Source organism: Oryctolagus cuniculus, chromosome 13 (assembly GCF_964237555.1).
Source record: "Oryctolagus cuniculus chromosome 13, mOryCun1.1, whole genome shotgun sequence".
NCBI lineage: Eukaryota > Metazoa > Chordata > Mammalia > Lagomorpha > Leporidae > Oryctolagus > Oryctolagus cuniculus.
Window position 1 is genome coordinate 60,121,305 of NC_091444.1, and position 26,550 is coordinate 60,147,854.

A 26,550-nucleotide genomic window follows, 5' to 3' on the forward strand; every position below is an offset into this window, starting at 1 on the left:
CCTCATAAAGTATAATAGATGATCTTCTTTTAGACAATTCACTATGATTAAGGAAATTATATGCATTCAAAAAAGTCAAATTAAATACAATGAAAATACATGTCAAGAAACATGGTAGCAAAATCAAGAAATTAAGATTATGGATGTCATTAAGGATACTTTTGTTATTTTGCAACATATACATCTTAATAGACATATATTTTTCTTCCAAGAGTTCAATTCAAAAATATATCTAAACATATAGGTGAATAATTAGCTTTAAAATACTATTGCTAAATACAATGAATCAAAGTATACTAAAGCACAGTTATTGACAAGTATAAATAAATGACAAAAGCTGTAACCTCATACCGTGGACGTTTGCATCAAGAAATCATAGTCATCCCGGTCATCAGCCAGGACATCTTCTGTGAGTCTTGCAGAATGGCTTGTGCTGTAATCTGGCTTTGTCCTTCTAAGCAAAAATCTGAAATATATTAGAGAACTAGGAATAAGTATCATTAAAAGGTTCTGGCTACTTCAAATGTGAGCATATAATCAATGAAGTGGTCTTCAACTGGGTGATTTTACTCCCCAGGTTGAATCTGGAAATATCTGGAGATATTTTTAATTGTCACAAGTAGAGGGATGCACTGCTATTGGTTTCTAAGGGGTGGGGCTCCAAGGATGTGACTAAACAGCCTTCTATACCCAATAAAGTTCCAACAAAAAAGAATTATCTGACCCAAAGTATTGACACTGCTGAGGGAGAGAAACCCTGACACAGTTTAAGAAAGGAAGCTGAATCAATTTGCATTCTTCACCATACAAAATATTATTTTATAGAGAACACTCCTTAAGTTTCAATGCAGAATATACTTGTACACATTTTAAAGAGTAACTGTGCATATATTATATCTGTACTGACAAATCAGATAACCAATGGATTGCTTTATTTTTCCTTTTAAAATCTTTGCACAAATAAAAAAAAAAGGAGGAACAAATCAACCATTACCCTGTACTATAACCCTCCTTACACAAAAACTACATATTTAAAACATGCTATATCTATGAATAACCTTTGCTTCAGACGAGAAGGCTTTTCCTGAGCATAATCTTTGTGGTTATTAAATTCTGCTTTTGTAGTTTCTTTATCTTTGTCAACACGATCAGGTACCAGATGACCATGAGCTGTCTTCATTAGAACCTCAAAGTCAGAATCTGCATCGTAATCCTCCAGATCATTCTTGGGCCCAAAGAGGCCAGCACCAGGTAGCCCTCCAGGCACCGTCTTGGAGAAGACCTCTGCACACTCAATGGGCATGCTCAGACGATAAAACATGATATCGGTGTTGCTGTTCTGAGAACCAAAAGACTTCTGAGTGACCTTCAAACATGGAGAACTGTCTATGGTGCCATCTATTCTAGTCACCTAGTAAATAAAGAAACAGAAATTTTCTTTATTCTCATTACCTTTACCAATTTCCTGATTCTAAAGATGACCAATGCCTGTCATGGTTTTACAATCCCTCAAACAGGTTACACATGACATCACTTTGTAAGAGGTGACTAAACATGAGAGCATCAGTGTCTTGGCTATACCCATATTGTCATTCCTCTATCTGCATGGGTCCCACTTCCACAGATTCAACCAATTGTGATCAAAGAATATTTGGGGGAAGGGGAAATGGCATCTGTAATGACCATGTACAGGATTTCTTTTCCTTGTCATGACTTCCTAAACAATATAGTAAAGTATCTGTTTATATACTATTAAGCATTGCAAATAATTTAGAAATGATATAAAGTATATGGGAGGATTTGCATTCATTTTATGTACAAACATAAATGCAAATACTATACAATTTTATAAAGGGATTTTTGGATAGGGGATGGGTGGTACTGGAATCAATGCCCTTAGGATACCAAAATAATATATTTATGGAGTTCTTCTAGCTTTAAAGGTGGTTTGGGAAATTCATGTTATAACTGTACAAATTCAGATTCAGTCTGACAATACCTATGAATAAAAAGATTCTGTACCAGTATAATACTACAGGTAAAGTTCCTAATTTGAGAGGCAAAACCTTTGCTTGGAATTCACTGCTATCATTTCAGGGTTGCCATTTTAAATAAATTACAGTAACTGTCCAACACAGTACTCTCATGTATAAAGATTTGCTACTCCTGTTTTTTAAAATGATCTGTTTTAAAGCAAAAGCCAACCTCTATATGTTCATGGTTTGATGGAACTTGGAGAAATTGAGGAAGCCTCTTGCTTAACCACATAGTGATGTCCCGATTTGTATTCACAGCAAATGGCTCATAGCCCTCTTGTAAGCCACAGATGGTGAAATATTTCAAGGTGCTGACATCTTTCCCGAAGTTCATCCTGCCCACTTGAGCCACACCAAGGCTACACACAGGTATGAATCCTGGGAAGAAAAATCAAAATCAAAGGCTTCAGTATCATTAATAGGAAATCATGTTGTGACAGAACTATCAAACAATCTGCTCCAAGACTGTATGTGAAAGTTATTACCTTACCATGAAAATAACAGTGAATGAACCCTAACTGGGCCAGCAGAGTGGTGTAGCGGGTAAAGCTGCCAAATGCAGTACCAGCAACCAATATGGGTACTGGTGGCTTCACTTCCATTTCAGCTCCTTGCTAATGTGTCTAGGAAAGCAGCAGATGATGACTCAAGTTCTTGGGCCTCTGAACTCATGTGGGAGACCCAGAAGAAGCTCCTGGCTCCTGGCTTCTGTCTGGCCTGGCAGTATGTAGCTACTTGGAGGTGAACCAGCTGATGAAAGACCTCTGTGCGTGTGTGTATTTCTCACTCTTTAAAAATAAATAAATGAGTAAAATGAACCCTAACATTAAATATTAAATGTAAAGGCAAGAAGACCAGTATTTGATCATGGCATCAGGATTGACTAGCTGTAGGCTCTGTAGAATTCCCTTCTCTTATCTTGGACTTCTGTAAAATGAGATAACTGCTAAGGGTCCCCTGGCCACTACAGGAATCCTGGAGTGACCAGTCCTAGAAGGGGACCTCTACCTGACAGCCTCCTTCATCAGGGCTGCATGCCGCTCTCTCAGAAAGGGGAAGAGAAGAGGTAAGCACTGAGGACTGCATTTCCTCTTGCCCCATGGTGTTCCTCCTGCCCTGCTCTTCCATGTAGCTAAAGCACTTGGAAGACAAGCACTAGAGGAAGGTTGAGCTATAGATTTCTGCATACATAACTCAAGGAAAGAGGACTAGGGGCAAACACTGAAAACGGTGCCATCCATTGAATCTGCCTTTGATCCTTGAAGAGGATTTTGCCTCCTTTTTATTCTGGAATAAACCAGATTTAAGTATGGGAAAATATATAAGACACATGATATATGTTATAGATAAATGTATCTGTATATGCACATACATGTGATAGTAGTGAGCAGCAGGACAAAAACCAATTAAATTTCTCAGTAACTAATCTGATGGGTGGTAGAATTAGCAAACATTTTTACTCTTCAATTAAAAGGGAAAACAATATAAGGGGTCTATAAAAGTTCATGAAAATGCATATTATGAAAAAACTATGCATGCATTTCAAAAATGTTTGTAGGAAAATAAACTTAGTTTAACATCATTTCCTACAAGATTTTTTAAAGTGCTCCCGTATTAACTCTATGAATTGTTTTTTGGAGTTCTTTGGAACCAAATGTCAAGGTGATGAGGTATATTTTTTGACAAGGAAATTAACTGATATGGTTAGGCTATTTACATCCTCTGCATTTCTTTTTCTAATGTTTGACTCAAATGTGTAAGTAGACACCCCAACAAAGTAATTACTGGAACACAGACTACAAGTTAGAATTAGAGAATCTAACTTGTAGATTTTAAAAAAATAGTGGTGAGTCTTAAGAATAAACAAACAACTTTCAAAAGCATTGCACTGACTTCTTATCATCTTTCCTTGTTGAAATTAGTGGGAGTGAAATCAATATATGGCCCTAACATTTCACAAGATGAAAAACATTATATCCAAAGTTCATAATGATTCCACCCAGTTTGTATTCATCAATATCAATTCAGACAAATGGTTATAAAACAATGCAGACATCCAGGAAGAAAAAAAAAAAACCTATCCAGCTGCGCTCAGAGAAGTGTGAATGATGAGTTTCTAGTTAAAATTAAGAAAACTGCAGCTGCTTCTGCAGCTGTGACAACCCCTAAAGCAGCAGTCAAGGAAAGTTGTTTTAAATAAGTGTTCCCTATGCAATCAAATAAAAAGACTGGATAAATACAAAAGAACTGGCAAATCCAGAATCCATTTGAGGTAACATAGGGGATACCAAGACAAAAACATCTCTTCAGGTAGCAAACATCTATTTCTTCTAATCATTTTATTTATAGGAGTTCCCAGCCTACAGGTGACATTATTGAACAACTATATCTGCATTATATACCTTTGAGTATTTTTTATCTTAATCTGAACTTTTCTGTAAGTGACTAGTGACAGGCACAAAGATTTATGATAACTATTTACTACAGTTATGTTTACAATTCCAGAATATTATTTTGATAATAAAGATACTTATTTTTGTATGAAATGGGATATTATTTAGCCTTTGAAAATAAGTTTCCAAAAGTTTATTAATATATATGAAAGTTTTCACAGTAAATATTAGTTGGTGGAACAAAGATGAAATAAACGATTTTTTCATTAAAAAATTTCAGTGGTAGGATTTTTAACACTGTTGTTTGTTTTTCTGTTTCTCAATTCAACACATTTTCTTCCATGAATATGTGTTTTATTATTAAAACAAACTGCAGCTTCCATTTAAAAATAGGATATACATGTTCCTCATAAAGAAATGTATACAAATGATGTGGCTATAAAATAGCACAAACAGCATGTTCTTCAAGTCCTAACACTGAAACTTGGTTTGCATTGAGCTCAGGATGAGAAATCCTAGTAATCAAATTTAACTAGAACTACATTTATATAGAACAATTTATTAATAAGCATTAAGAAATTTTAACCATTTGTTTCTTTATCATATAATTATTTATGGAGCAGCTGCCATGTGCCAGGCCCTGCCAAAAGCGTTCACAGTCTACAAAGGGGCAGAAATATGAGTAAAGAAGTGATCCCAAAAGAATCTGTTATCCATCTAATCTGATGGGGAGCAGCAACAGCAGAGAGGGACGGGGCAAGAGGCAGGGAGGTTTTGCTGTAGAGTTTCCATCTAAGAAAATGGCAGACAAGCAGTACTAAAGAAGTGATTGAAAAAACAGAGTTCAGAGTCCAACAGCCCCGGATTCTAGTCTTAGCTCTACCATACTAGCTTTTTGGCCTTCAGAAAGTTATTTGAATTCTCTAAACGTTAATCCTTTTTTCAGTAACAGCCATCCATAGGGTCATGGTTTTAAAGTGAAATCATGCATATGTCTAGAATGGCTGCTCATTAAACTAATTTTAAGTTTGAAAAAAAAAAAAGAAGAAGAAGAAACTAATCTCTCCTTAACCAGAGAATGGTTAGCTACATCACATACAGAAGATTACATACAAGCAACCATTAAAAATAATCTTTAGGGTTACCAAAATAAAATGGTAGAGAGAGAGAACTACCATGACAAAATAAAAACAACTGACTATTCCAGGTGAAAGGTATAACAGTGATACTGTACTATTCCTGAACTTTTCTGAAGGACTGGCATCTCCAAAATAAGACATTTGGAAGATTTAGAAATGTTTAAAGGTTGGGGCCAATGTTGTGGTATAGCAGGTTATGCTGCCACCTGCAACACCAGCGTCCCATATGGGTACCAGTTCATGTCACGGTTGCTCTACTTCTGATTCAGCTCCTTGTAATGAATCTAGGAAAGCAGCAGGTGATGGCCCAAGTACTTGGGCCCCTACACCCACATAAGGGACCCAGATGAAGCTCTTGGCTTCTGGCTTTGGCCTGGCCCAGCCCTGGCCATTGTGGTCATCTGGGGAGTGAACCAGTGGATTTCACTCTCTGTGTCCCTCCTCCCTCTGTAACGGCCTTTTAAACAAATAAAAAAATCTTAAAATAAATAAAATGTTGTTACACCTTTAGACAATTTTACAACATTAAGTTAAAAAGAGATTTAGGGAAAATTATTTTTATAATATCTTGCTTCAAGTGGTAGGGAAATATATTAAAAATTCTTCTCTGAGTGGCAGGAATTTATGTATATTTTCATTATACTCTTTTTTAAGGTATTTAATATTACTTTTATAATAAACAAATACATTTCTTCATTAGCTTACATCAATTATAGCAGTAGATAATATTTTTATTTTTTTGGTTCCTATTAAATGGATATGGAAGGAAATTTTTTAATTAAATAATTTTAATTTTCTTGAAGACATAGAGACAGATAGAGCTCATCCAGTAGTTCACTCCCAAATGCCAAGGAGCCAGTAACTCAATCTGGGCCTCCTATGTGTGTGAAGGGCCCCAACTACTAACATCTGAAGTCTCCCAGGGTGAGCATTAGCAGGAAGCTGGAGCTGAGAGCAGAACAGGGACCTGAACTCAGACACTCTGATGCGGAATGCCCCAAACTCTACCACAAAATATGCAAATGCACTGATAAGTAGAAGATTTTTTTTTTATTCTGATTTAAATCAAGTATAACTTGACAGTAAAATTGAATCATATTCTTATTTTTGAAATCAGTTTTAGTAACTGCTAAAATAATGAATCAATATTTCTAAAAATTACTTTTTAAAATTAGCTTCTATGCAGTAGAAATAATCAGAAAGCAACAGAGTCAAAGGAGATTAAAGAAAAAACCACAGGTACTGCTCAGCCACCATATGGAGAAAGGGCCAAGCCTCAGTCAGCTCCATTTGTACAGTATTTGGCACAGTGTCCTGAATAAAGATGCCGATAATAAAGTCAATACCCAATTTATATGACTCCATATTAGTATATAACATTTCGTAAGTTTTTATATCTTTTTAAGATTCATTCATTCACTCAGTCATTCATTTATTTGAAAGAGTGAAAGGGCTTAGCCAGGCTGAAGCCAGGAGCCAGATCAGCATCCAGGTCTCCTATGTGGGTAGCCAGAACTCAAGTGCTTGAGCCATCATTCACTTCTGCCCAGGCATATTAACAGGGAGGAAGAATGAAAGCAGAACATCTGGGACTCAAACTGGCAACCCAGTATGGATTAGTATCTTAATGGGCTGTGCTATAAAACCTGTTAAGCACCACCCCCAAGTGTTTATCTGATACTTCATCTCAGTGAACCCTCCAAACCATTCAATGAGATAGTAATCATAGTTCCCAGCAAGGAACTCAAGTTTTGTAGATTCCAAGGTCCATAGCCAGGCCTCAGCAAACTTCTGTAAGGATACATAGTATGGATTTCAGGTTTTGTGGGCCTCCTGGTCTTTGCTGTAACAAGGCAACTCTGATTTGTAATGCAAATGCAGCCCAATGCAGTGTGTAAACAAATGAATGTGGCTGTGTTTCAATAACTTTCTTTATAAAAATCACAAATTGTGCTAGATTTGGCCCTCAGGTCTTAGTTTCCCAATGCCTGCTCCACTGTCCCTCCCCACAAAGTATCAGATGCCTCCATTCAGTGATATTTAATGAACACGTCATATTCCAGGCATTGTTCTACATAGTGGGATACCACTGTGAACAGAATCAAGAAGAAGCCCTGACATTCTGGAGCTTGCCTCTGAGTACAAAATACAGATAATAAACAAAGAAAGAAGTAGATGACTTGGGTCATCTTCCACTGCCTTCACAGGTGCATTACCAGGAACCTGCATGGGAAGTGTCCAGAAATGACTGAAAGTTTGTCACATATTGAAAAAGACGGGTTGATAAATGACATCCCTCTTAATCCTTGTTCCATAGCAAAAGATAATCAAATTTAAATTATTAGTATGAGATAGACAAAATACATAAATCTTTCATCCCAATAAAACAAATGCATATATCCAGCATATGTAAAATATACCATCCAAAAATACATGCATATACCCCTAGCATATGTAAAAATTTGGTCCTATGTTCCTGTCCTGTCTGTTCTCAATCTTCTATCCCAGTTACCTTAGTTGACACCCTGTAAATAACATAGCCTGACGCTATCTAAGGAAAGTTTTCTTCCTGGCAGTGGATCTTAACTGGTGCCGATGAGCCCAATTGGTTACTTGGGCCTAAGCCAAATCCACCCTAACTATCGTAAGTCTGTTAAAACAGTAGCTACAACTTATGGCTAGGCTGCTTCCTCCGACGAAAGACAGATGGCTTCAATAAATTTTAACTTTCTCTGTTGACGAGCTTTCCTGCTCCAAAGCAGAAGGATGTGAGATGAGTACCCAAGTCCAACCAAGGAGCTGGCAGTCAAGGGTGTGGGGGAGAAATACAGGCATGAAATCTGTCACTGGGGCTACACCAAAAAGAACATAGAGCAGATCACAAGCACTCCCGCTTTCCTAAGACATGAACATTTCTGAAATGCAGATAGGAATGTATGTGAATAACCCAAACCAAACGGCTAAAAGGCAGACAGAAAGGCCAATATTTTTTAATGTCAATTCTTTACTATCTATTGTATTTTTTTCAGATTTTTAAATTTTTTTTAACTTTTATTTAATAAATATAAATTTCTAAAGTACAGTTTATGGATTACAATGGCTTCCCCCCCCATAACTTCCCTCCTACTCGCAACCCTCCCATCTCCCGCTCCCTCTCCCATTCCATTCGCATCAAGATTCATTTTCAATTATCTTTGTATATGAAATGCCAATATTTTAATAAAATGTCAATTGGATTTTTTTGTGTATCCCTGGCCTCCTATTTGCTAAATCATATATAAGTATTTTTTCATTTCTTATTTAATATTAAACCCATTTTTCCAAAGGAGGAAACAACTAATACATTAATTCATTTGGCTAGTGTCTACAGCTAGTTAGATGGATGCCAAAATTTGAATCAAGAATTCTGATAATGGTGTGGGCATTTGGTCTAGCAGTTAAAATGCTGGCTAAGATGTCCCTATTCCGGCCAGCGCCGTGGCTCAATAGGCTAATCCTCCACCTGTGACACCGGCACTCCAGGTTCTAGTCCTGGTCGAGTAGCCGGAATCTGTCCTGGTTGCTCCTCTTCCAAGCCAGCTCTCTGCTGTGGCCCAGGAGTGCAGTGGAGGATGGCCCAAGCACTTGGGCCCTGCACTCGCATGGGAGACCAGGAGAAGCACCTGGCTCCTGGCTTCAGATCAACATGGTGCGCTGGCCGCAGCGCACCGGCTGCGGCGGCCATTGGAAGGTGAACCAATGGCAAAGGACTGGAAGAGGCATGAACAGGTCATCTCCCATTAGTGCTAGTATTTATGTATTTATTGAGAGAGGCAAGGAAAAGGAAAGCAGAGAGCTCCTGTCTGCTGGCTCACTACCCCAATGCCTGCAACAGGCCCCCAGTGGAGCCAAGGCTGGAAGCCAGGAACTCAATCTGGGTTTCCCATGTGGGTGGCATGAACTTGATCACTTGACCCATCACTATTGCCTCCCTAGATGTGCAATGACAGGAAGTGGCATCAGAAGTGGGGCTGGCACTTGAATATAGGACTTGTTATAGGACATAGGTGTCTTAACCAGTGTCTTACCTGCCAGGCCAAATACCTGCCCCAGTGCTTTTATTTTAAAATAATGAAAATAGGCTATTTGCACAAGGTAACAAAAAAATTCTTTTCAGAACCAGATTACTGGATTTTCCCACTGTTTAGGTCAGCCTCTCTCTCCTTAGGACAACACAAGTCATAATGGATTAGGACTCCACCCACAGGACCACATTAAACCTTAATACCCATTTAAAGACCTTATGTCCAAATATAGTCACTCTGAGGGTGAGAGCTTCAACTTAAGGATTTGGAGGTCACAAGCAAGTCCTTAACAAGGGAATGGACCAGATTGGCATTTGTCTGGACTCAAGCACACATATCTCTGCTGATGATTCATCGGCTGAGTCCCCAGAAGCCCTGAAGTAACCCTTGGGTTAGAAGAATCTGTATTTAATTTTGCGTGAGATTTCATTTGATACTCCTTTCCAGGCATTCCCACTTCCTTTTTTCTTTTCAGTAAAAATAGTTGGGATTTTGCACACTTCAGGAAGTGCCAAGTAGCAGCAGAGTGAGACATGCAGTGATATCCAGAGTAGTAGGGATTGCCTCATATTGCATAACTTCTTGCAGAATAGTGGGAAGCAGAAGTTTTCTCTCTGGGAAAATTCTGTGCATTGTTTTCCAATGACATCAATGTGTCAAGTAAATAAGCTATCTTCTGCGTGTTTTCATCAGTGCTCCTTTGACTTTGTTTTCTTTTTAGCTCTACTTTTAGTGGTTTTCCTATGCTTTTCTTATACTAGAATTAAGTTACATAAATAATCTAATAGCATCTTTGGGAGGAAGCCTGGAATTTATAGTATGTGACAGTTATGAAAGAGCTTTAATAGAGCAGGTAAACAAAGTGAAGACCTATCCAAAAAGGGAATGTTTTTAAATTAGAGAAACCATGTTAACTATGTATTGACAGAATTTTAGTGGAGTATAGCATCATTATAAATGAGGTTTAATTTGGAGGTTCATGAATGGTATAATTTCCTACTAAAATTAATAATACCTTCTTGACCTGTGGAAATCTGTCACATGAATGTGCTTTAAGAAATAAATTAACTTCATGGAGCAGAGAAGAGAGCACAGGCAAAGAAAATGTACCATTTTTTATAAACTGGTATTTGAGACTCATCCTGACTTTTCATTTGTTTGCTTGCTTTTTGGTATTCAGGGCTGGATCCTCTATGAACTGTAAGATTTCCATTTCTTTTTCTTTAAAAACCACTGGCTGGGCTTCCTAGCTTCTTTTCTCTAGGCTGATAGCCAATTCTTAGTCCTGGAGCAAACAGATATAACCCAACCCAAATCTCACCAAGTTAAAGCTTATTTCTCCTCATAACAAGGAGCAGCTTAAACAACTCATTGCAGGATTCTTCCCTTCGCAGAAGTCTGGGACAGATAAAAGATGGGGAATAGAGGATGATGCTGAGAGAGAACGTGTTCACCCCAACACTTCATCAAAACTTCAGGATGAGAGATCTTCCTTTTTCATTTATTTTTTTAAAAGATTTATTTATTTAATTTGAAAGTCAGAAAGAAAGTTGGAGAGAGGAGAGGTGGTGGGGGAGTCTTCCACCTGCTGGGTCATTCCCCTAATGGCAGCAATGGTCTGCACTGGGCTGGTCTGAGGCCAGGAGCCAGGATCCTATTCTGGGTCTCCCACGTGGGTACAGGGGACCAAGGACTTGGGCTATCTTCCACTGCTTTCCCAGGCCATAATAGAGAGCTATATCAGAAGTGGAGCAGCCAGGACTCAAACTGGCGCCCATATGGGATGCCGGTACTGCAGACGGCAGCCTTATCCGGTATGCCACAGTGCCGGCCTCTCATTTAATTTTTTACACTTATTTCTTACATTTTAAAAAATATTAATATAAAGAGGACAAATTTCATGTATTTCATAGATCTGATTGGAAGAATATGATAATACTTTCCTCTCTCCCTCCCTCAGATGGATCTTCTAAAAATGAAGTTTCAATGAAAATTTTGCTTTCCCTACAGAGATTAAAAATAAAAAAGTCAAGTAGAATTGAGAATCTCTAAAGTATATCAGTGAGTACCTCAATAATGCTCATAATCTTGACCACATAAATCATAATCTTTTGGATTAGTCCTAATCTTATGGAAAATATTGAGATAATGAAGGGGTCTTGCTCTACTATCAAAGGCCGATGTTTCTCAGCAATTTCTTCTTTGTTCAGTTAGCATAGGACTTTATGATAAAGCTGTGGTCACTGAAGGATAGCACAGTCTCTATTTGGGGAAGATATGTGAAATGTCTTCGAGGCCAGCGCCGTGGCTCAATAGGCTAATCCTCCGCCTGCAGCACCCGCACACCAGATTCTAGTCCCGGTCCAGGCGCCGGATTCTGTCCTGGTTGCCCCTCTTCCAGGCCAGCTCTCTGCTGTGGCCAGGGAGTGCAGTGGAGGATGGCCCAAGTGCTTGGGCCCTGCACCTGCATGGGAGACCAGGAGAAGCACCTGGCTCCTGCCTTCAGATCAGCGCGGTGCGCCGGCCGCAGCAGCCATTGGAGGGTGAACCAACGGCAAAGGAAGACCTTTCTCTCTGTCTCTCTCTCTCTCACTGTCCACTCTGCCTGTCAAAAAAGAAAAAAAAAAAAAAGTCTTCAAACGTTCTGCCTGTAGCTTTGTGGAACAGCTCTTTCCTCACCAAGAATGAGCCTGCAAGGTGATCTTCACCTAGATTTAACAGGTTAACAGGATGACTGCTTCAATTTTTTAACAAGGTTTGTGATTCCCTTTCCTTTTTTTAAATATCTGAGAAATAACTATATTGGACAGGATACCATTTTATACTTTATGTTAGGAATTCATTAATGCATTAGATTCTCAGGGTCATAGCAAAGGTATAATAATTGCTACAACACAATTCCCATGTTAATATGATATGAATAAAAAGAGAACAGATTCAATGTAGTTCAGATACAATTCTAAAAATATAATGATATGGCCGGCACCACGGCTCACCAGGCTAATCCTCCACCTGTGGTGCCGGCACTCTGGGTTCTAGTCCCAGTTGGGGTGCTGGTTCTGTCCCGATTGCTCCTCTTCCAGTTCTGCTCTCTGCTGTGGCCCGGGAAGGCAGTGGAGGATGGCCCAAGTGCTTGGGCCCTGTACCTGAATGGGAGACCAGGAGGAAGCGCCTGGCTCCTGGCTTTGGATCAGCACAGTGCACTGGCCGTGGCGGCCATTTGGGGTGTGAACTAATGGAAAAGGAAGACCATTCTCTCTGTCTCTCTCTCTCTCTCACTGTCTGACCCTGCCTGTCAAAAAAAAAATATATATAATGATACTTTTCTTCCTCTTTCCCTCCCCTCTGTTTCTCTTTCTTCCTTCCTTCCTTTTCTAATTTTGGGGACAACATATTTTTAATTTACATCATAATCAAATGCTTAATGCTCCACCTAATAAAATATTCAGTAAGTAAAATGACCCTAGTTCAACAGAAACATAGGCAGAGGCTCTATATAATAATCAAATGAAAAGATGATTTGATTCATATAAAGTATATTTTAAAATAAACATAGATCACTAGAAGTATAATAGTATATCATTCTTGAGCATTGCTTTGACAAAGATATAAAACCAAGTTCAATGATAGAAATGTTATCTCTACCAGTCCTCATGTACTTATAATGTAGCTAGTATGAGTAAGGAACTCAGTTTTTACCATTATTTAATTTAAATTAATTTAAAGTTCAATAATCCCATGTGCCCAATGGCCTCCATACTGAAGTACAGTTCTGAAGAACAAACACCTTCTCCTGCCTTCACCACACCCTCTGCCTTTCCTTTGCAACCCTGCTCAAAAGTCCCCTCAGAGCCCTAAGTTGGAAATGCTTGCTCCTTATAGTGTGCTTCCACAGAAGCACCTGCACTTCTTTACTTCAGAACTGATCCTCTGAGCAGAAAGCATGCCAGTAGACTTCCTCTGGCAAACCATAATTTCCTCAAAAACAGGAATGTTTTTATTCACTTTCACTATCTCAGTATCTAGCAGAGAGTCTCACTCACAGTAGATTGTCATTCCATTTTCATGAAATAAATGTCAGAAAGAGGCTGGAAGCAGCCAATTAATCAAGGAAGTTCTAAAAGAAAATTGAATGATTGTGGAAAACTATCCTTTTGCCTGCTATGTCTTTTCTTGTTCACCTCATTAAAGCCATTTCCATCTTATCAAAATCTTAGCTAAGTGGTCTAGCTAGCATTTCTGTTACAGTAATTTCCAGGGCATCTGATCAAATCAGCCACAAGGCGCCCCTGCCTTTTACAGCTGCAACCCATCTGCTCTCTCACCCTCAAAGATGGCTGGTTTTAGGAAGGGAGAAAACAAGTCGCTTCATTGTGTTGCAAATGTCATGACAACACAAAAGGCAGGACACTTACCATCGCCAACATCAAAGTCCTTGAAAGCCAATTCAGAACCAGAATCATCAAGAAGGATTTCTCCATTTAGTGTGAACATCATGGTGTGTTCATTCATGTCAACCATACACCCTACAACATCACCTGCTTGCCAAGAGCGCCCATAGTGCTCGTTGCCCTGGTGCCACCGCTGGGCCTGTGGAGGAGAGAAGTCTCTTGTCACAATGTAACTCAGGCAAATAGCACCGCCCCTCTCCTTCCTGGTCTGACTCCTCATCCGTGTCTTCTATCAAGGCAATGGTAGAAGGAACTCTTACAGCATTACAGTCTGCAGATGTGTTCAATGAGCTATACAGATGGCTGAGAATTCTAAACCTCTTATATTAACATCACAGACTCTAAACTTGACAAACTCAAATGATGCTATGTCATGATTTTGAGAGGCAAGTATTAAAAATTTGAACCCACACATACTTCGTATTAGAAGAAAAACTATGTCTCTTTAGAATTTATTTTTTTCCACTATAATGATTGCTTCCCAGGATATGGGTCATTTTTCTCCATTCCAAGAACTGAAAAGAATTAGGAGTTGGAATTTATCATTTAAAATGACAATCTAATTTTCATCTATTTCCAAATAAAACTCCATACCTTGGAACCAATGTCACTGATACCTTTAACAAAACAGAAATCTAAAAGCATTGCAGTTATATACTAAAACCAAAAAAGCTTCATCAAACCTAAAAATATTCTTAAGAAATCTGTTGAAATAACAAGCCAAAATCAGATATAGATAGAAACTTTTTATATACATATATCAGTGAAATCTCATAAATATACTTGAAACATAATTTTCAGAAATGTGATTTCTGGGCCTATAGTATATTCCACAAATTTTTTAAAGATATATTTACTTATTTATGTTTTTGGAAGAGTTATAAATAGAGAGAAGGAAGGAAAGAGACAGAGAAAGAGATGTGGAGAAAGAGATTTTCCATCTGCTGGTTCACTCCTCAGATGGCTGCAATGGCCAGGGCTGGGCCAGGCCAAAGCCAAGAGCCAGGAGCTTCATCCAGGTCTCCCACGTGGGTGGCAGGGGCCCAAACACTTGGACCATTACTGCTGCTCTTCCCAGGCCATTAGTAGGAAGCTGGACAGGAAGTAGAGCAGCCAGGACAGGAACTAGAGCCTGTACAGGATGCCAGCATTGCAGGCAGTGCCTTTACCGGTTACACCACAATGCTGGCCCCTACTCCGGTAATATTTAAGCACAAAAGTAATATGGCAATTATTTTCTCAAGGAAATCTTTTAACATTATGGTTAAACATCACTTTCATGATGAATTCATATGTAATTTTATATAGTCACTGAGGCAAAATGAGTACAGACTTCCTCTCAAAGAACATATTGTACTTTTTAAGAAATTAATTAAATTAGTTATCAAAAGGCATCAAAACCCAGAACCCACTTACCACCAACCCTATCCCTGTACCTAAATTGAAGATCCTTTCTTCCTTCTGATCTGATTGGGCTAACAGGGATTTTAACGGCTTTATTTTTTTTTCTAAGATTTTATTTATTTGAGAAGTAGAAATATAGACAGAGGGAGAGAGAGAAAGGTGTTCCATCTCCTGGTTCACTCCCCAAATGGCTTTAAGGGCCAGAACTAGACTGTTATGAAACCAGGAGCTTCTTCCAGGTTTCCCATGCAAGTGCAGGGATCCAAGTACCTGGGCCATCTTCCACTGCTTTCCTAGACCATAGCAGAGAGCTGGATTGGAAGATAAGCAGCTGGGACAGGAATCAGTGCCCATATGGGATGCTGGTGCTATAAGAGGCGGCTTAACCTACTATGGCACAGTGCAGGCCCTGATTTTAACTTCTTAAGGGTAGCACCTGCTCTGGCTCCTTACAGTTGATTCTCAGGAAGAGCAAAGCTAAAGCTACATTTTAAAAACAACTAATTAATTTGAGAGACACAGGGAGAGAGAGACAGCATGTTCTCATCCACTGGTTTATTACTCAGATATCTACAACTACCAGACTTGATCCAGACTGAAAGTATGTATTGGGAACCCAATCCAGGTCTCCCACATGGGTAGCAAGGACCCAGCTATTTGCTCCCTCCCAGGATGTGCACTGGCAGGAAGCCAGAACTGGAAGCAGAGCTGGAGCTCAAATGGAGACACTTCCTATATAATACAGTTTCCCAACCTGCATCTAAACCTCTAGGCCAAACCTACCCCTTTACCACCTTTCACCTGTTGTTTCTTTGTTTTTTTTTTTTTTTTTTAGAGTTTATATTAAATTTACCAACTTTGACCTCCAAAAAAAGAATTTAAAATTTTCCATCTGAAATTTAAAACAGGAATTAGGAAATTTGATGTTTCAGGACAAGATGCATCAATTATCTAAATTTTTAGACTAGAAATGATTTTCCACACAATACATCACACATCTGAAATAACCAATTGTCAAATATCTTTATGAAAATTATTCTAGTTTTTGTTTTTCAATTTAATAATAGCTTTTACTCTCAAATGAAAAGGAATATAAATCAGAATAAAAAGTCAGAAGTGAAAAGATCAAAAAATAAAATATCTATACAAAAGTGACTATAATTGCCCAATTCTGGCTTGGATAATAGATTTTAATTGTATTTTATTCTAAACATTTTTAAACATTTGAATAATATATAAATAACAAAATAAGGACCAGATCTTCTATCAACTTTAAGAAACAGACATAGGCCGGCGCCGCGGCTCACTAGGCTAATTCTCCGCCTAGCGGCGCCGGCACACCGGGTTCTAGTCCCGGTCAGGGCGGCGGATTCTGTCCCGGTTGCCCCTCTTCCAGGCCAGCTCTCTGCTGTGGCCAGGGAGTGCAGTGGAGGATGGCCCAGGTGCTTGGGCCCTGCACCCCATGGGAGACCAGGAAAAGCACCTGGCTCCTGGCTCCTGCCATCGGATCAGCGCGGTGCGCCGGCCGCAGCGTGCTGGCCGTGGCGGCCATTGGAGGGTGAACCAATGGCAAAGGAAGACCTTTCTCTCTGTCTCTCTCTCTCACTGTCCACTCTGCCTGTCAAAAAAAAAAAAAAAAAAGAAAAAGAAACAGACATTAACCTTGTTGATAAATGGGACCTGTGCTGTGGTTCAGCAGGTTAAAGATGCAGCCTGGAGCACTGGAACCCCAATGGGACACCCAGAAGCTCTCGGCTCTTGGCGTCAGGATCGGCTCAGCTCCAGCCATTGTGGCCATTTGGGGAGTGAACCAGCAGATGAAGACCTCTCCTCTTTACCTATCTATAAATTCTTTCAAATAAATCAAATAAATTTTTAACAAAAAGGCATATTTAAAAAATTCTTGAAAACTGCAATTATGATTATAAACAACCTACCCTTAAGTATTATTCTATTAAAATTTTACACATATCATTAACTTCTGTTTAAGAATAAATTCCTTGGGGCCTGTGCTGTGGCATAGCAGGTTAACGCCCTGGCCTGAAGCGCCGGCATCCCATATGGGCTGGTTGGAGACCTGGCTGCTCCACTTCCAATCCAGCTCTCTGCTATGGCCTGGGAAAGTAGTAGAAGATGGCCCAAGTCTTTGGGCCCCTGCACTGGCATGGGAGACCGGAAGAAACTCCTGGCTCCTGACTTTGGATCGGCAGAGATCTGGCCATTGCAGTCAACTAGTCAACTGGGGAGTGAACCATCGGATGGAAGCCCTCTCTCTCTCTCTCTCTGCCTCTCCTCTTTCTGTGGAACTCTGACTTTAAAATAGATAAATAAATCTTAAAAAAAATAAATTCCTTATATGGAACTGCTCTACTTAAGTATATGCATTTTTCCTTTTAGGTATATCTTTAACACTTTGAATAGACAGGATGGGTCATTTTGATCACCACAGAGTAGCAATGCATTATTTGGTGAACTTCACAGTACTCATGGGGTAAGGAAAATTGTTTTGGGATTTCAAGAACAACAATTTTCCTATGAACTATTTTTCCAAGTTTGTGCTGTTTCAAATACTGTTGTTATTACTGCACCAAAAGGGACAGCAAGAGGAAACCAGTGATGCAGTGTGGGAACACACAGGCACCTGGTACACAGGAACATACAAAATCTAGTGCCCAACTAAGTCTACTCACCTTGAAACCATCAAAAGCAAAGGCACGTTCATCCGAGCCAAGCTCCTGATCCGGCTGACAACCTGGCCTGCTCCAGCCAACCCTCATGTCTCCAGAAGTGACAGCCTCAAATTCAAAGTACCACCGTCCTGCCTTCACTGCATAGGTCTTCTCAGCACGGAAGATCCGGAACCGTTCCCCTGTGCCACTGCACACTTCGGCTCTGGCAGCTGTGGATTTTAAAGAGATTCTCGTGGTCATTGGATGAGGAATCAGAAAAGAAGGGAGGTGTATTAGTCTCTTGTTGGCTACTATAATAAAATTCCAGAGCCATGTAACTTATAAAAGGAAAAGATCTCTTTAGTTCACAGTTTTAGAGGTTTGGATTCAAGATTAGACAGCCCCATTGGTTTGGCCTCTGATGAGAGTGGTGGATGTTGGATGGTGGAATGCATGAAAGAAAGGATCACCTGTCTAGCTGGAGGAGAGAGACAGGCTGGGTCAAAGCGCTTGCTTTCTAACAGCCCTTTTGTGAGAACTACCTTCCAATAGCACACTCCCACTGACCCAAGGACTTCCTGTTGGGTCCACCTCTTAGACAACATAAATGGATAAGGTTTCTCCTTTCTCAGTACCTTTAACATGACTTTGGAGTTTAAAATCCTGCATGAGTTTGGGAGCCAAATCATATTCAAACCATAGCAAGAGGATATCATCTAACTTTAGAAATTAAAACTGTATTAGTGATGATGATACCTTCCAAGCTAATCTTGTTTTACATGTTACTAAGTGTCTTTTGTATCTCTTGACAGAATCACTTGACAAGGTGGAAAGCTCCAGAGCCTTCCAGGAGAACCTGGAAATTAAACATCAGTAATGCTGCCAGTGGAGGTGGAGATTCCTCTGTTATTCCCTTCTCAGGAGGGAGCTGTGATTCTTAAAAAAAAAAGAAAAGAAACAAACAAACAAAAAAACTACTTGATTTGGTAATGGAAGACCAGATGAGCCTGCAGGCACAGATGGAAAGGAGACAATCAAACAGATCTCAACTGTTCTGCATAAGAAATGAGTGGACGTTTGTGGCTAGGAGGGAAGGCAGGAGTAGCAGCTATAGAGCCTGTATGTCTTAGTGGTGGTGGTGGTGTGTGTGTGTGTGTGTGTGTGTGTGTGAGTAAAGCTCTACAGCAGAGAATGGTAACCAACAATAGAAATGTTGTGTTTTTTGAGAATTAGAATATGCAGGGGGAACAAAAGGGCCAGAGTTCAACATCAAAACCAATGTGGTGCCAAGGGGTTAAAAAAAAAAAGGTAGGAAATGAGATGTAGGTCCAACTGAGACTGAGCACTAAAGAGCAAAAATCTCAGCTGGAGAAACCCAGAGCCAGAATGACCATGAGGAGAGCCTTTCGGAAGCTAGGGGACAGGAACAGGCTCTCCTGTGATGCTGTCCCACCACAGCTAAGATCCACTCGAGACTGAGGAGGAAGCTTCAGTGGTCTTACTAACATCACACTACCAGTCAGTGGCAGGACTCAGCAGCCACGTAATGCTGCAATTGCTTTTGTTCCCCTTCTGTTCCAGAAGCTGGCACTGAGTTAACATTAGTTCTTTGTTTCTCCTTTAAGCGTTGGTAAAGCCCTTACAAGTAATTCCAGTTTAATAACAGTTTAATCTTTGATGTGGCAGAACCATATTAGAACCACAAAAATAATCTAGGTAAATCATAAAAGTTATCAAGACATATCATAAATAGCAAGATCACTCTATGCAACAATTAAAGATTTGAATGCAATACAGCTGTGACTGGAATAAGGCCTATAGCATGAGGCAGCACCCATGGTGGTTTAGCCAATAAAATCATCATAACTACTTTTTGAAAATGGTGGCAGCAGTAAAAGAACACCCCCAGCTGACCTGGACCTCTGACACCCTTCAAAAGCTAGGTTAAGTCTGCAGAAAACAGGCACACATCTCTATGGTATAAAACATTCTTGTTTCTATTACTAAACTAAATGTGTTTTTAAAGATAGAACATCAAACTACTTTTTGAGAAAAAAATACCACCAGACTTTATGATATTTAAAGGCATTTGCTCTTATTAAGAAACTAGTTCTCAGTGCTACAGCACTAAAAAATACAAGTCAAATTTTTCATTTACAGTTAGTATTTCCTCAAGAGAGTTATTAATTGATCACTTCCTTACAAGATGGTTGTAACCTTCCTGAAAGTAATCAAAGAGATTCAAAGATGAACTATGGACTATTCAAAGTTTGGAGAACACTTTTAGGAAAGAAAAATATTCTTATGTTACTACTCTTTAATTATGCTGACATTTGCAAATGAAATTTTATATTACATTGTGGTATGCATTAATAGATTCAGCTTTCAATTTTCTGAAAATTTTCAATAGTTTTTAGAAAATTGTTGAAAAAAAACCCATGTTCATTTTCCTCTGTTAGATTTTCAAGGCATCAGACTTCACATATACGCATCATACTCAAGGAATGCAAACAAACTTTAATATTAGATCAAATATTTTGGAAGGTAAACTTGGTGTAAGAATATAATAAATTTTCTTCAAAACTCTACTACAAATTTCTCTTGGTACTAAAACATGCCATTAATTCCCTCCATTAATATAGGTAATGAAATTAGGGGTCTTCTGGGGACCAGCATTGTGGCATAGGGAATTAAGCTGATGCCTGCAATGCCAGCATCTCATATGGGTGCCAGTTTGAGTCCTGCCTGCTCCACTTCAATCAGCTCCCTGCTAATGCATCTGGGAAAGCAGCAGACAACGGCCCAAGCACTTGGGCTCCTGCACCCAAGGGGAGGCCCGGAAGAAGCTCCTGGCTTTTGGCTTCCTCCTGGCCCAGTCATGGCCATTGTAGTCAGTGAGGAGGTGAACCAGTGGATGGATGACTTTTTTTTTTCCTCTCTCTCCCTCTCTGTCTCTCCTTTTTTTCTGTGACTCTGCCCTTCAAAGTATTAAGTAAATCTTAAAAAAAAAATAGGGAGGACTATATGCAAAAAGTGAGGTGCCGGCGCCGTGGTGGCTCAATAGGCTAATCCTCCACCTGCAGCACCAGCACACCAGGTTATAGTCCTGGTCCCGGTGCTGGATTCTGTCCCGGTTGCCCCTCTTCCAGACCAGTTCTCTGCTGTGGCCTGGGAGTGCAGTGGAGGATGGCCCAAGTGCTTGGGCCCTGCACCCCATGGGAGACCAGGAGAAGCACCTGGCTCCTGCCATCGGATCAGCACGGTGCGCCGGCCGCAGTGGCCATTGGAGGGTGAACCAACAGTAAAAGGAAGACCTTTCTCCCTGTCTCTCTCACTGTCCACTCTGCCTGTCAAAAAAAAAAAAAAATGTGCAGGAATAGTGATGTGGAATTGTTTTCCCAATTCTAATCTGCTGTACTATTCTTATACTTCTTGATGTTACTCAACCTGAACTTGAAATGAACATGCTACTCACAGGCACCATCATGCAAGGGACTTCACAGTGACATATTTTCTTTTTTCTTTTTTAACTTCCATGGATCAATCTCCAAATGCCTGTGTAGTTCCTATTCCATATTCCTTAAAATTCCTTAATTTAGGGTATCCAGTAAACATGCTTTAAGAGTAACAGTTCAGCATTATGCTTCTAGATAAATATTAACACAAAATAAAAATCTGGATTCATAGGGATTAAAAAAAAAAAAAACAAAGGAATCTGAAACAAATATGCTTTGCATAGCTTGTGGCATCAAGCCCCTGGGTACAAAGTGGCTCCACAAGCATGTGCTGAGCTGAACCGAGAAGCACAGATTCTCCCAAGCCCTGCATACAGGAGCTCAGGCAAACAGCACCCCTGTCAAAGCAAAGAAATCTCTCCCTCACATGAAATTAGTCCATTTTACTCAACTTTGCACACGCTATAGTCCTATGTGTTTGCTAAGCAATTCTAATTCCTCTAATTGTATTACAGCAATGATTTTTATATTTTTAAATGAATATACTAATTGGCATTTAAAAATGAACGGCTAAAAGATACATTCCTAATGAACAATATCAAGGCTATTGGTACTTAACATAGAAGTATACTTTTAAGAAACCACCTCTAGATTAAGGGAGGTCTAATAGAATGCTGTTTGCTTCCAACACTAATAGACCTGGCAGAAAGGGTAAACAACCAAAGAATGATCAAATAAGGCCTAAAGTAACAGCAGGTGCATCATTCTCCAAACTATACATTTTCAAGACATATACCACTAGAGGGCAGTCAAGTACTGATTATGGATTAAAATCATAAATTATAATATACCACAGAGGAAATTGGCTAGTCTCTGAAATTTTACATCTATCCAGAATCCTTTATGTATTTATATAATACTTCAAAATGTGAACCTCAATGAAATGTGGAAAACAATCGGAATAATTTCATTTTTAAAATGTTTTAAAATATTGCTGAAAACACTCCAAATATTTTACAACTCAAATAACCAGTTCATTTTTAACCTGGAGTATGTAAGCACTGGGTGACAAATGGGAAATAAATCATAAATCTGTTTAATTATTCAAGTTTATATATATAACTCTTCAAATGTCAGCAACAACAAAATAGCCAATTAACATTTTTAATCTCATCTTAATGATGACCAGACTTATTTTGCTTTCTGTTACAAAATTTCTCACATCTACCCTGGAATTTCGATTTCCATCATCCTTGTTCAGAGAATCACAATTTTTCTAAAGCCACCCAGTTGGTCTATCTCCAAGCACCCTCCCCTTCCAATCTGTTCCTTTATACTGTTACCACACTTATATCGCTATTGTGAACTGTTATGACACATCAAAGTCTTGCTTTAAAACTTCATGGGGCTGACACTACACAGATTTAACCACATTTCTTAGCTCATTTTTCAAGGTAGTCATATTTTGTCTCAATCCTTCTACCTTCATCCATTACTATTTTCTCCCTGTTTGCACCTCATATTCTGACTAGCCTGTCAACCACTCCTCAAGTTTCTGTATACACAACCACAACATATATACTTTCACTGCAGTGGGAATGTCCTTTCTGACACTAATTGGTGGCTTTGGGATCCGCAAGGAGGGAAGGCCTATACTTCCGGGAATGGAAAGTCCCTACCTGTACTTCCGGGGACGAAAAGTCCTTGTCAAAGTCCCCATGGGTGCCTAAAGGTCAACCAATGAGGATCAGCCCTGCCTCAACCTTTAACCCTCATGCCCTGTATCTATAAAAGGAGCCCTCCCAACCTCTGACGCGTGACTTCCCTGGCTCCCCACTCTGTTGGGTCCCGGGAACCTCGCCTGGGAGTAGAATCCCAATAAAAGCTTGTGAATTGATTCGTCTGCCTGGGAAGATTTGTTACGCGCTGGACACCTTGCACTAATCTCTACCCGAAATTGTGGTCCCTTCAACATGCAACTCAAAAGCCATTTTCTCCCTTTATAGATTCTTCTCCTTAGAAAAGTAACCTTTATGATGTATTTTATAAAGATCAATTTAATCCCTACAGTCATGTAGGCATGCAGTTGGATTCAAGGATATAGTGGGAAACAAGAAACATGAACTCAGTTTCTTTTGTGTTCTACAAAATGCTTGCATCATAGTTCATTTCTCCCATAACTTCAGTAAGAATAAACTTTGCCAAATGTCAATGGCTCTATCTCTACATGTTTAAAAGTCAGAGACTAGGCTATAGTCTGATCCCCATTTTCCTCCCATTTTTCATTTCCTTATACTAACACATTCATTCTTTAAATTCATTAAATTCTCTTTCTTCCCTTTCTTGCATATACAGATTTCCCATAGTTTCTTGCCCTTTTAACCATTTCCCAGCTTGCTCTGCTAATCACAATTGCTATCCAATCTCAGTACCTTTATTCTCAACATCTATACACGTTCTGTTGAACAGGCTGGAATATGCATACAACCTACTGGCAACACTAACTCAAAGCCTCCAACCTCAATTGGACTATGAATGTTTCTCTGTAATCTATTTATCCCGTTGCAGTCTTTTTTCCCTGTTCCATCCCACAAAACAACCATTTCTAATCTTCATGGCTGAGTGCTGTCTTCAAGAATGGTAGAGAAAGAATCTCTAGAAATCTTCTACATAAAATCAATGAAAACTGGCAAAAATGGTACAAAGAATTTTTTTTCAGAGCTCTAAAAATTCACAAAAGCTAGAAACCATCTAGTTAGTATTTATTCAACAAAAATGGCTAAATGTTGGTAAGAACACAAAATCTAGTGTTGTAGTAACTTGTTTCATCTATCCCATCTTGCTAGCTCCAAGGTACATGGACAACCAATATCCCCTCAATCATAATGAAGACAAGGCACTTAGAGACCTGTTGGACAGAAGAACATGGTCGACTTTTGGTTTAAAAAATAAAAAGAGTTTCAGTTCCTGACTCCTCTTCGTTGTCTCCTGACATTTCTCAAATTCCACTCTATGCAAAGCCCTCTGAAATTATCACTGGCATTATGTTCTTATGTCTCCAAACCTTTGCATATGGGATGCCTGCACTGCAGGCAGAGGATTAACTCACTGAGCCACAGTGCAGGTCCCTGAAGATTTATGTTTAAATTGAAGCCATGTTTAATCCTTTGAGTGATAGTTTTTCTTCCTATTTTCTCTTTAGTTATCATGCTGTCATCAATAACTTTAGAAATGAGTGAGAATGACCTTAGAAGCACTCTCCCTTTTCTATGCATATCAGGAAAAAATACTGAGAATTCTTTGTAAATGTAAAATAAATAACTACCAATATGTTTGAAATGAAGCAAAGTGGGAATGAGGAAGGAAGAATAGATGATTATATATTTATTAAGACTCTAGATATCTAAAATTATAACATTCATTTGGAAAAGAATGAAAACTTGGAGGTCCCCAGAAGTCCCATCTGGGGTGCACATATGTTACCAGAATTTGGGGTAGCATATGATATCACTATATGCTTATTAATAAATCCCCAATATTAATAAGCCTGAGTGGGTTCTTGCCTAATATTTAAAGAAGAATTCTAAGTACTGGCATAAATAAATGAGGCAGCATGGTACATTTTAAGCTTTTATTTAGTGAGAGAGATCATAGGAAAGTGAGGGCCCTGTCTAAAGGAGAGAGGTAGATCTGGGTTCATACCAAGTACCAGGAATCAGCCACGTGCAAGAGCATCTAGGCCAAGAAGCATAGGGTGTGTTGGCCTGAAGGCCACATGCCCTGGGGGCGCAGGGCTGCAGCCAGCTCCCTGCTGGCAAGAGGCCAAGGCTAGGGAAATGGAGGAAAAGGCCCAGACACACCCTATCCCAGGCTTTTAATCTGCTCAGGTGTGGCCAGGTAGGAACATGAGGTCACACAGGGGCATGGCAAAGGTATCAGGTAGGGCATGAGGTCACACAGGGGTGTGGTGAAGGCATGGTCTTCCAGCTCAGAAACCTAATCAGTTTTAACCTGTATGCTTGCCTACTTCAGTTAATGTGTCAGACTATAAAACTACCGAATGTTTTCTTTTCTCAAACTTTTGTTATTTTCATTCTAACTTTTTTCAACAGGAAAAATATTGATCATCATCTTTACAAAACAAATATTACAGAATTATAAAGTGAAAGGGATGCACAAGAACTCTCTGACTACTATATCCCTCATTTATCTAAAAGGGTTGTTGAATAAAATAATATGAATTATGCAGAAACACTATAAAGTAATATATCATAAAATATTTTAATAAATATTTGAATGCCTTATATACACATGGTTGTTCATTAAAAACTGCATTTCATATATCAATTAAAAGAAGGCTTGTACAGCTGTGAAACCAGGGTATCTTAACACAGTGATCAAAGACTGAAAACCTGTAGGATCCCAGAATCAGATAACTTTATGCTTTCCTAAAGAAATAGAAGTATAAGACATAGTCACTCATAATCATGATTGCTCACTCATAATCATCCATGATCAGCAATTTGGTGAAGGAAATACTAATGTGAAGATGAAGACATTGAAGAGATGCCAGAAACAGAATTCAAAAAATTTGATCATAGGATTACTTAGATGTAATCAGAATCAAATCCAATAATTAAAGAAATCTGTACAGAACATGCATGAAAACGCTTCCCATAAAATTGAGATCATAAAGAGAAATCAAAATGAAATACTGGAAATGAAGAATCCAATGGATCAAATAAAAAATGAAGTGGAAAGCCTTAACAACAGTCTCAGTGAGGCAGAAGAAGGAAGGAATATCTGAGTTAGAAGACAAATTTCTGGAAATTTTACATTCAGAACAAAAAAAAGGAGAAGAAATTAGAAAACTTAAAAACAGTATTGGAGACTTATGAGATACTATAAAGAAATCCAACATATGGGTCATCTTAGGAGT

General features: G+C 39.1%; 1 protein-coding gene across 1 annotated transcript in view; it reads right to left on the reverse strand.

Annotated features, from left to right (window-relative positions):
• The window catches only part of RYR2 (ryanodine receptor 2), a gene marked incomplete at its 5' end in the record, with an annotated part of 557,937 nt that overhangs the window by 231,258 nt on the left and 300,129 nt on the right, over positions 1 to 26,550 (reverse strand). Inside the window, 5 exon segments of the mRNA NM_001082757.1 lie at positions 352 to 466; positions 1,059 to 1,411; positions 2,206 to 2,414; positions 14,048 to 14,222; positions 18,178 to 18,386. Coding sequence (NP_001076226.1) covers positions 352 to 466; positions 1,059 to 1,411; positions 2,206 to 2,414; positions 14,048 to 14,222; positions 18,178 to 18,386 — 1,061 coding nt within the window.